At 38.3% G+C, this 12,440-nt stretch overlaps 1 protein-coding gene across 5 annotated transcripts in view; it reads right to left on the reverse strand.

Moving 5' to 3' along the window:
- LOC111870512 (breast carcinoma-amplified sequence 3 homolog) overlaps positions 1–12,440 on the reverse strand; it is a 47,637-nt gene that overhangs the window by 30,985 nt on the left and 4,212 nt on the right. For 2 of the 5 annotated variants that reach the window (XM_033753878.1, XM_033753876.1), the window contains exons 1-8: positions 12,170–12,198; positions 11,128–11,257; positions 9,870–10,031; positions 7,377–7,595; positions 6,538–6,722; positions 5,024–5,324; positions 2,294–2,566; positions 817–1,438 (exon numbers count right to left, since the gene is read on the reverse strand). In XM_033753878.1, the coding sequence (XP_033609769.1) occupies positions 817–1,438; positions 2,294–2,566; positions 5,024–5,324; positions 6,538–6,722; positions 7,377–7,595; positions 9,870–10,031; positions 11,128–11,257; positions 12,170–12,192 (1,915 nt within the window). In that variant the 5' untranslated portion in view covers positions 12,193–12,198. Of the gene's footprint in view, positions 1–816; positions 1,439–2,293; positions 2,567–5,023; positions 5,325–6,537; positions 6,723–7,376; positions 7,596–9,869; positions 10,032–11,127; positions 11,258–11,894; positions 11,972–12,169; positions 12,236–12,440 lie in introns of those variants that run through there. The other 3 variants (XM_023862862.2, XM_023862860.2, XM_023862861.2) reach the window with 3 other exon arrangements.

Genomic DNA, 12,440 nt, shown 5'->3' on the forward strand with positions numbered 1-12,440 from the left:
AAATGGTATGACACCTGTTCCTCACTTTCCATACTCACCTGACCTTGCCCCGAGCGACTTTTTTTTTTCTTCGATGAAATAGAGAAGGGAAAGGAAAAAAAGACGGAGGCGCTGTCAAGCATCTCAAAAGATGAATTTAGACCATGTTTTGAAAAATGGAATAAAAGACTAGACAAGTGTATTAGTGTAAGTGGAGAGTATTTTGAAGGGAATTAAAGGTTTGTGCTTAAAATTTGAATAAATAAGTTTAAAAAAAATAAGTTTGGTTTCTTTTGGGTACCCCCTCATATACATATACTGTTGATAATATGTGATTGGATATAAAATCTAAAATTTTACAACTACAGTGGCTGTCATGGCACACCATAGACACCCACAGGACGACATCAAAGAACCCTCTTCTCAAGAACGACAAGGTGGCACAAGTTTGGCCCCCATCAAGAGAAGTAATAAGAAAGAGGACACAAACCTACTTGGTTTATAAATTCTAACAAAATCTGAACAAACCAATTACAAGAATTTTAATATATTAAGATAGCCGCTGTAGTTGTAAAAACTTTAGATTTTATATCCAATCATATATTATCAACATTATATGCATATTTTAATGCTCAAAACATACATTGTAATAGTAGCTTCCGATGATGGTCTCTAAAGACTGAAATATGTAAGGGCATAAAGAACTGAAATAAGAAAAATCTTCACCAGTCACACTGGACGGAAGTGCATAACTTTTTATAATATTATTAGTGCGATGGACCAGAATGAAACAAATCAAGAGGTCTATGAAGTAATAAATATTGGATGATGACTTACCCGCCGCATGTCTGGGTTGCAGATCATATTCTATGAGATTTCCATGGCAAGCCATCACAAAGAGTGAGTCCACTGCTCGTTTATGAGCCTTTGCAGATGTCTCTCTGGGCAATGTAGGAGATTCAATAAGCCAGGCACGTGGTGGGGCGAAGCATGCTGTAACTCTCAGAGGTATTCCCCCTCCTGGCAGACCATCATCTGAAGAAGACTGGGTACGACCAAGTGACCTCATTGATGGGTTACGATGGTATGGCTGATGTGAAGTGGGGTTTATGGATGTGGGGGTAGATAGGAGGGTATGAGTTGTGGGCTGTCGTATCTGGGCAAGTGGTGAGATCACAGTAGGGTGAGAATAGGGAGGTAGGCGAGGGTTAGGGTATGGAATTGGTGGAGGGGTTGACACAGCCTCAGAAACAGGAGTGGGTATGGGGCTGTTGCGGCCATCAGCCGTGAGGCCTGCACTACGATGAAATCTGGACAGACGATTAACAACATGCGGTGTGGCATGTGTCCGAATACCAACAGGACCTCCATATGGAGTAATGGGAAACACATGAGTTGTTCCCCTAAGTGTGCTAACTGCCACCCAACGACTGTCTGCTGCAAATGCAATGTCCTGTACCTGTAACAGGAAGCAGCATAACAAAAGTGCCAGTCACAACAGCAGCTATCTCAATGAAACACGGCCCCTCTATAGGAACTCAGATTTGCCCAACCAGTTGAGATTTTCCCTGCTTTTCATGAAACTATGTTCACATCAGCTATGACTGGTCTCTATCCTGAGGAAAATGCCATTCAGTTCCTTATGACTATAATCCTCCTATCTACACCTAAATCTCCTAGTGGCCACTTATCTTCAGGTCTTATAACCAAAACTCTGTATGCATTTCTTATACCTCTCATGCACACAACATGGCCTGACAACCTCATTTTCCTTGATCTGGTCACCACAATAATAATTGATAAACAATACAAATCATAAAGCTCCTCATGTAATTTTCCCCTTGCTTCTACCATTTCCTCTTGCATACTTGGATCTATACATCCGCCCCTCCATACATCTTCATGGTATAGTGTTTAATTAGTTAAGTGCACGGACAACATTTTACTTTATAGATCAAAATAATTTTATTTACGAGCCCTTTTCTGAAACTGTCAAATATTTGACAGCCATATAAAATAACAGGCAAAATTACAGTTCAGTATATTTCAAGCTTTATATTTTTGATTGGTAACCTGACGAAAGATTTTGAAGTGAATGGCAGCAAAGCATCATGTTAGACCAATGCAAGTGAAATACTCTCCGTTCTTCAGTAATATCACGTCTCTACTAACCAACCAACCAACCAACCAACCAACCAACCAACCATTTCCTTAGAGCACAGTGCTTAAAAAGTTAATACTTGCTCAGTGGGTCAAGAAATTCCCCACCTTTATGATACTTAATGCAACATCTGGAGTTAAAAACACTACAAACCTTGGCTGTTGTATCACCCCGATGCAATATGTACAAGTGGTGAATGGCTGCTAGGAATGGTCCACCTGGATGAGGATGGATGCGGAACACATGAAAATCATGGCCACGCTTGTCAGCTGTCAGAAGAAGCATGCCTGAAGGATCAAATGCTAATGCCACAATGGGTTCACTATGGGCCATGAAATGGGCAATGATATTATCTGAGCTGGTGCTCCCTCCAATTAATGAGTCACCTGATCTTGATTCTTCTTCACGACGAGAAGTCAAAGCTCCCTGCAGAAACAACATAATCTTCAACATTGTATTCACCTGAATATAAGATGATTTCCCAGTGTAAATTTTAAGGACAATTATTTTCATTACTTATTTACATAAAATTCTTAGGTATGCTTCTTCTTCATGAACTAAACTTCCACCTTTACATAATGCCTCATTTGAAGGCAAGAGAATGTGTTTCTGGTGGAATTTGAACCTAGTAACAGTCCTTTATATCTCCTCCACTATCATACATTATCCTTGAAATGCTGTACTTCCTGGATGACCCATTATTTTCAGTCTATGATGTGCCTGACTACAGCATGAAAGTCATTTGCTTCCACATGGTCTTCCATGACATACTAAACTTCATCAGGAACAGAAATTTTAAATTCCCCTGTACTATGGAGCTGGTAGCTCAGAGGTAAGAGTATCACTATTGAAAAATGCAACACCTGACCATCTGAACCATATACATTTGCCATTATGAGGTGGTATCGCAAAATTCCTGGACTGTTACTGTTGTAACTGCTGTGGTGAAAGACAATGAGAGGGGAGGCCAAGGTCACACTTCCAAAAGCCTATTGCATCAGTCTCCCACGTGAATGCACTGTTTTTACATGAGTGATTTTTAGACTTTGTGCTTCATTTTGCCTGCAATGGTTGGCAAAATTGAGCAACGTGTCTGCATGAAGTTTTGTGTGAAGCTCAGTAAATCCACTACTGAAACACTTGAAATGCTTTGTGAGGCTTTTGGAGAACTTTCTTTAAGCCTGACAGCAGTTTCTGAATGGCATTCACATTTCAAGGCAGGTTGAGTGTCAGTTGAAGATGACAAATGTTCAAGGTGAACAAGCACCAGCAAAATTGTAGAAAATGTTGAATAAATTTGAGAACTCATCTATGAAAACCATCGTCAAACAATCCAAGAGTTCGCAGACACTGTTTGGATCAGTTATGGAGTTTGCCAGGAGATCAGAACAGAAAATATGAACATGCGCCACATAGCTCCATCACGACAACGTGCTTACTGACACATCCCTGAAAACCACAGAGTTTGTGACTAACAATATGGTTATCATTCTGCATCCTCCCTACTCATTGGACTTAGCCTCCTGTGATTTTGCTTTGTTTCCCAAATTGAAAACGAAACTGATGAGATGACGTTTTGAAACAGTGTTTGACATCCTAAGGGAATCACAAGCGGTTCTTGACAGCATTACAGCATTAATAGAAATGACTTCGATGGTGCTTTTGAAGTGTGGAAAGATGATGGGATCACTGTATACGTTCCCATGGAGACTATTTTGAAGGAGATGGCAGCCAAAATTGAGTAATTTAAGCCAGCATTTCTTTTTTGACCTAGTCCTAGTCCGGAAACTTTCCAATATGCCTCACACAACTCATACAATAGTGCCCAATTAAGTTTGTATTTTAGTTTAATAGGCACAATTAATTATAAATGCATTAAAGAAACTGACAATATGATCAAATAAAATGAAGTCTGTTAAGGGTTAAATAGCAGCATTAGCATCTTCAATCAATTCTAACTCACACCAAAGAAACACTATATTTTCAGAGAATAAACAATTGGCAAATGTGGCATATCTTGACAGTCATGCATCAGTTGACAAAATCTACAAGAATACTTCCAAAATCAAGAATCTGTCTCTTATACTGAGCACTGGAAATATGAAGCATACCTAATGGATGTCACATCACAATGAACTGTAAATGAAAACTGAGCCACTGCCTAGAATCCAACAGTTCCAAAAATACAGAACAATGCCATGTGCTGAAATAAACAGAGATGCAGTGCTGACAGAAAATGGGGGGGGGGGGAGATACAGATTTTGTTGACAAGTTGATTCATGCTAGCATTGTCAACGATTATGATTCTGATGGACAGAATAGTTTGTGGGCTACTGCATAAAGTGAAAGAACACGTGAAAATTCCTGCAGTCTGGGACAGGAAAATTAATGTTAGAATCAGGACAGAGAGTTTCTCTAGATCTGATTTCATAAATATGAGACATACACATGTATAGTACCAGTGATGGTACACAAGTAACTGTCCAATAAACTTTTTAATACTTTCAAACCACCAATAAAGTCATAGTGACAACCATACAGAAATGTTCCTGTATATTATTAGCTGTTATAACAGTGGAATCCCATTTACATTTTTCTTCTTAAAAACAACATAAATCAAAGAAGTGAACATTCTGTAAATTCTAGGACGTGAAACTAAGTGCAGAATGGGAAGATGAATTGCAAAAGACATGGAAGGAAGTAGTTCTAAGCTATTTTACATTATCAGAACAGGAGTGTAGCATACCAGTGGAAACCTCTGTCATCATAGCTGGCCTCCAGGTTGGGAATTAAACTTGATACTTGTTAAGAATCCAGCTGAAATATTCCATTCCTGAAATTCAGCACAAGAAATCTGAAGCCAACAAATACAAATTAGTGTACCTGAGCATCTAAGATTGTGACAACGCCTGGCTGAATGATGTCTGCATTTCCACTCAGCATGTTTCCACCTTGTTGACCTGCTACTGGTCCCCCAATGCCTCCCACCATTCCCCTCTGCAAGCCCATGCCTGCTCCTCCTCCAGTCAAGCTGCTGGCCACAGTCTCACCCAACTCACGTAATCCTTTACCAAATGACTTAGCAGCATGCAGTACAGTTGCTGTGTAGGACTGCACACCATCACCCTCTGTTCCACCTGATGATCGACGAGCAGGCATTAGCCTCCTCTCAGAATAAGCCAACCTGAAAACAAATCAATAAAATTATGAATCTTCTCCCTTACTTTGTGGAGCAGTCACAGAGTTTTCAGCCCATTTTATACCAGTACTGCAATTACCTGTTCACACAGATCTGAATATCACTGGTAGGGTATGAATGGCTTCAGTCTGAGTAACAGAAACTTGTATACATATACAGATATACTGTTTAAGAATGATCAAACAAACAAACAAACAAACAAACAACCAACCAACCAACCGATGAATTATTTAACTACCAGGAAATAAAACCCAGTTTTAATATCACTAGTATTAAAATCCACCATTTAACATGATCCTGTGCCACTTTAACCTACTTCAAATCTTCACAACTTAATTCCCTAACACATGCTTTAATGTCATCATTTTCTGCTGTCAAAATTAGTCGATTTTCTAAGGTTTACGATTCAAAAAATTCTATGTGAATATTTTGAAATAGGCAATTGAAGACTGTAATATTCTTGCTTTAACTACCCTAACACCTACAGGAGATAGCCCTCATTGTGTAATATCACAATAGTTTTACTTTATGTGATATTTCGCTAAATTTGTAATTACTGTGTTAGGCACCTCAAAATGTGTATTTAACATTGTTCCCACTTCTTTTTGTCATGCAAATGCCCTCTTCTTCTGTCAAAGCAGCAGTAATAACAGTGTTAGAAAAGTCTGAGATAGTAATATCTTCTAAGTTGCAAGATGTTACAAATTTGCATTTGGTGACCATAGTAACAATTCTATTTCAGTTAAACTGATCATAACTGTGCACCAAGAAAACTTGGTTTCTTCTGTTCACTAAAAATTTTGCAAAACTCAATTTTATACACTCAGAACGAATTACTGTCTGTCTACAAGCAGCACTGGATGAGGAACGAAGAACATATAGAACGTCTTCTTATTTACTCCTTTCAATAAGAAAACTGACAATTACTTTCATTTCTAATTGTCCAACATTCCTCCCAATTTCTAAGTTAGAAAGTCATATAATTTAAGTATGAAATTCTGAAACATGTAAAGACAGGTCAGAGTTCACTTTCTCTGTTAAATAACATAGCTGAAGATAAATTATTTTGAAACAGGCTATATTGTTTTTAGCATATAAAGGATTAATTAAATGACAAAATATTCACCAGTAACTACTTAATTCTAATTTCCACAAAGGGTATTGACGGGTTATCATCTTTATATGTGCCAACACATACCAGCGACTTCCTAACGCAACAGGGTTCGGGTTTGGGCCTGGACAGGGATAGCATGTAGTGACAGTCAGGCGATCTTCAAGCGTCGATGCGTCAAAGACGGCAATTCTCTCAGGAAATGTCACAACAACAGATCTCCGATTGGCCAGGACATCACTTACTGGATTCTTGAATTTAATACTTTTCACCTAGAAGAAGGAAAAGTCAAGTTCTTATCATGGATCTGTTTAGGAAATCAAGAACACAAAAAGGAAGTTCATTGTGCAAATGAAACTGAAATTGTGTGGCATTAATAATGAAAGAAAATATTGATCATACACGAACAGGGGTGGTCTATGGTGTAGAAAACATTCATATTATATGTATCTTTTAATGAGTCAGATGTTGTCAGTATAATAAAAACTGGTCTCCTGAGATGGGTTGGGTGCATTAATAGAGCAGATGATGCAAAACCTAGTAAAACTTCACCTTTAATAAACTTGAGGAGCAAAAATGTGCTGGAAGACAAAACCTTAAATGAGTCAATGATGTAAAAAAGAACTGTGAATTACTAGGAAAGTGGGAAAAGTATGGGAACATGGTGAAAAGTGAAGCATAACAATAGTAGATGAGAGGAAGGGAGATGAGGAAGATAAAAATGAAAAGAAAAAAAGAGCAGGGAGAAATTTTGTATATTCTGATTTTTTGAAGATGGTGTTCATGGACCAACACCACAGCAGTATAACATGTCATACTTAAAATATGTAAGAAGCTAAACAGTCAATATCATGACAAGGGAAATAACTACCAGGCTCAACACAAGTATCATTAAAAGATTAAACTGACGGACAGTTTCAACACACCTGATCACCACCTCGGAGAGAAATGAAGCTGAGAGAACAAAACTGTGGTGAAGGCCCACCAGCAGAGTCACACATAGCCACCAGAGGTCTTTTATGAGAGAATGTATCAGGAGTACAAGCATCAGAGCCTGGTGTGGGAAGTATACGTAGTGTTCGCACAACGCCTTGTCGCCATGATAGAACTTCTGTTGCCTCCCCACTAGCAGGTATCGCCCAAACCTTCAAATCATAAAAATAAATTAATAAATCTATAACACATGAACGTTCTTAAAATATTTCCTAGATCATGCAAACAAATTTGTTCAATTCCAAGGCATCACTAAGAGTTCTGTAACACAGAACATTTTATGGTTTGGGTGGACAAAAACAAGCCCAGAGGCCTTGTCTGGCTGGCACAACAACATTTCCAAACCGGTCAGTGGCAATACATTGCTACGTGATAGAATGACTATAAATGGGGTTTGGATTGGTGACTCGATTTATCAACACTCTGATACAGTGCGCGACTACACTTTGCAGTTCACTGTTACAAGGACGATCTCCACATCCGCATGAGAATGTACTCTCAACAGGATTTATGGAAGGTGAATAAATGAAATATGAGTAACACACACTAGTGTCCACAGATGCATCTTCACAGTCATTGCTTCGTAGTGACTTCCAATAGTGAATTCTCCTCTTATTCTGGGTTCCCAAACTATCCCCATGCCTCAGCTACGAGCTTCTAACAGCAACAGCTCACAAGGACTAACATGCACCAGTTCCCTGACTGATTGCTCACCAACCAACTCACTTTACTCTCCTGTACTTAACTGAACTGAACTCAGTCGAGTGCTATAGCCTCAGAGGAGACAACATAGAAAACACTGGTTCCAACAGTATTTATATTGTTACACAAGGCCTGCTGCCTATCAATGGACATTGTCTCATTTGTTTCATGGTCGTTGCCTAGCAATGGGTCTATATAGAACAATATTGAAATAGTAACAAAATATAATTTTAAAGTATGCATTTTTTATGTATACTTAAATTATAAATGCAATTTGGTACTTAACAGATGACCCAAAGAATTTTATGGAATTATTCTAACATGTATGTTCACCTTCCTTTTGCGATTTCTTGGTGTGCCACTAGAAAACTTGATTGTACTATGTATACTTTTATCAATGTTTATCCTTGCACTTTCATTTTCTTGAAAAAAATTATTTACTTAATCTGCTATATGTATAAATGAGATATAAATTTAACACCAAGCAGGCTTCTGTAGCAGTAAGGCCCTACATTTGTATTTGGGGGGTGCTTGGTTTTAATATCTGCTGGGGTACCAAATACTCTGAATAAAGATTCTGTGGTTTTCCTCAGTCAAGGTATAACTGCTTCTTTCCAAATCTCTTTCATGCATGCACCTTTCTGAAAACTTACTCGCAGTTAATAGCACAAAATTTCCAGATGCTGTGCTGCGATAGAAATCGCAATTAAGCGGTTCTATTTACATTGCTGCATAACACATTTTGATTACTACACACAATATGCACAAAGGACCAACAAAAATTAATTCTCTGAGTTCTGACATTGTGCAATCTGTGTATAGCTCTTATGTGATTTAACAGAAATACATACCTTACTTGAACAATTTATTGCTGAGATGCTTTGTATTATTATATCACAAAAAACTAAACTGCAAATTACCTTTTGGAGTGAACTGGACTGATCAGTAAGAAAAATAAGTTCTGTCGCCTAGGATATAACACCATGTAGTCCACTGAAAGTCAATTTATGTTTTGGAGAAACATGTTGCCTCCATCTTCAGGATTGAAGAATAGGCCAAGTAATAAACCATTGTGAAAGCAGGTGGCAAGCAGAGCAATCTGTTTACAGTTATTACACACACTAAAAGATAATTAAATATGGGCCTATATAACTTGAAGAGTTCTATTCTCTGGAATATAATGCCATATAGTCCATAAAGATCTGCTTGTTACCTGCTTCACAATGGTTTCTCGCTTGGCTTTTTCTTCAACCCTGAAGATGGAGACAATATGTTCCTTCATAACATTCGCTGACTTTTAACAAACCACATAGCATTATATCCCAGAAGATTGAACTCCTCATATCCATTGGTGTGAGAACCTCAACTGCCACACAGTGACAGAATTAGACACCAAACTTATGCAACAGGAATACATTATTATAACAATTTTCACTCAAACAAGTATACAACACAGAAGACAATATTCTTGACAATCATCATAATGAAAAACTAAAAATTTTACAGTGTAATTAATGTTAAACACAAATGTGCAGACAGCATATAAGTATATTACAGATCAGTGCAAGAGAATAAAATGATAACCCTAACCTCAGACTGGAGGTGGCACTGGAAATAAAGCCCCTTAACATAACACAATCTATTTTTAATACTGGGTGCACCATACAAGCTACACCTGATAATTCTTCATGAAATTATGTATAAAGACAAGTAATGTACCTTACCTGCACACCACTACCATATCCCAGAACCAAGAGTAATGGAGGGGAACTATTTCGATCATCAGCTGAATCAGGATACAATGCTGGGTCATTTATGTCTCCATACTCAAACCTGGCCCATGTAATAGCTTCTTTGCCCTCCCCAACAGGAGCGCTGGTGTAGGCCTGTCACATAATTTAATGGTGCAAAGAGAGTTGTGCAATGATGATATGGGAGTGGGGGAGAGGAAGAAAATTACAGATTTTATCCTGTTAAAAGTGAATGTACTAAAGTACACACTTGAAATGCTTTAGAAAGGTGAGTAATTTGCTTCAAATATTAGGAGGAAACTGAGGATTAAAATATCAGATTCATGTAATATATTCTTTTAGCAAATTTAAGCCCACTAATAAACACAGAAATATTTACTGCAGCAATTCATTATACTACATGTATCACTTGTTCACAGTTGAAACTAGAAGTTGTACACAGAATTTATGACTACTACTTTCCTACTGTACAAACTTTTCATTCCTATGCATACCTTATGTCGCTGATAACACAATTACGTAATATAAGTTTACAATCCAAAACTAAAATGCAATATTAGCTGTGAGTTAGTGTGCTGAGCTCCATAATTTGTACTCTTCTCCAAGTATAACTAGAACAATCATGTCAAGGAGGATGAGATGGGCAGGGCACATAGCACAAATGGGGGTGAAGAGGAATACATATAGGATATTGGAGGGAAAGCCAAATGGAAAAAGACCACTAGGAAGACCAAGGTGTAAGCAGGTGGACAATATTAAAATGGACATGATGGTATGATATGGATTGGATCAGCCTGGCTCAGGATAGGGACAGGTGGAGGGCTCTTGTGAACACAGTAATGAAACTTGGGGTACTATAAATGCTGGGATGTTTTTGAGTAGCTGCACAATTGGCAGGTTTTCAAGAATGGCATAACTCGATAATGACTGAAATAAAATGAGATCAGTTAAAACAGAGTTAACAATACCTCAAAGTGTCCAAATATCAGAACTTAGCACACTGCCTAAGAAATCATTAGATCTCTTTATGTCACAAGTCTGTCCAGCATTCCAGTGGCATGACACAAACATATCTGTATATATTGTCATCTTCAAAAGTTTTTCCACAGAACTGAGATGTGAAACTACACAAACAGAACTGGGTAGCATGTGGTCATGATGTACATGAGGGTCAAAGGTTACATGCACGTTAAAATTATGGACACTATTGAAATACGGCAAAAGTGGTTACCTGTGGAACAACTTCATTGATAAATCCTGCAACACTGTCAATAATGGATCGATCACTAACTGACTGTGGGGCAACAATATGACCACCTTGACGACTTGATTTTCGAGGTGATTCAGCAGACATTGTTGTACTGTGGAATGACAAATAAGAGAATAAATACTACCTGTTCACATCAGTAACTTTCTTTTTCCATTGCTAGTGGGGTGGGACTAAGTCCCTTGTACTGCGGCCATTTCTGGTCTATTGTATCAGCCTCAGATGATAGGCGAGGGTGATTGTGGAGCAACTGGTGCAATTAATATAGGCAGGGGAAACCGAAGTAATTGGAGAAAACCTGGCCCAGGGCCACTTTGTCCACCACAAATCCCACTTGACCAGACCCGGGATCGAACCGCGGTGGGAAGCCAGACACTAACCGCTTGAGCTATGGCGCGACCTCATCAGTAACTTAGTTTGTTGCCTGGTAAACTTCAGATCTACGAGGTTAAACAGGCTTCAACTTTAAGGTGCTTGACTGATTGTGTAATCTAATCACAGTCCAATAACAACCATAGAATGGAATTTGATCGTGTAATCTAATTGCAGCCCAATAACAATCACAAAACGGAACTTATATGACGCACTTAAGAAAAATCGTAGGTTGGCTAACAAATCGCTGAAGTACCGAATGACTTCGTAAAAAGAAATCTTTGTTCTGGATGCAGTGTACAGAGTACAAAACGCGTGCGATTTCATTGAGACAGGCATTTGCAGATAACGTAGCTTACAATTCCTATTGCAACAGTTATCATGATGCAAACAACGATATCGCTATTCCCACTGCGTCACTGCTAACAGCTGTAACTTCACTGCTAAATATGACGTCAACTCTCAAGAAAGAAAACAAATTTTCCTAGGACACCATAACTCTGCGAATAAATGTACATATACTGTAAAGTTGAACCGAAATAATTGCATTTCTATGCTCATTATAATTTATACTCGTGCAGATATATAAATTATTTACGCAAAGGGACAAGAAACACAGTCTAAATTAGCTTACTATTGAGAAGCCAAATTTCTCATACCTCCCATACACAACGATCAGCTGATTCACATAAACAGTAATCAAAGCAGACTACTGTGAAGTGGATGTATTGAACATAGTCGTATTCGAGATATCGAATGTCGTGGCATTTAAACTTGTCGAATTAAATGGTTGTGTAGTTTTCTCGTCTGGTGTGTACGTAAAAATCAAAATAAACCCATACTTTTTGCCTGTAGTTTTGTCTGGGCCATGTTAGGTGGGTGCATTGTCACCACGGCATGTGGCG

This window comes from Cryptotermes secundus, unplaced genomic scaffold (assembly GCF_002891405.2).
Source record: "Cryptotermes secundus unplaced genomic scaffold, Csec_1.0 scaffold117, whole genome shotgun sequence".
In the NCBI taxonomy this organism is placed as follows: Eukaryota; Metazoa; Arthropoda; class Insecta; order Blattodea; family Kalotermitidae; genus Cryptotermes; species Cryptotermes secundus.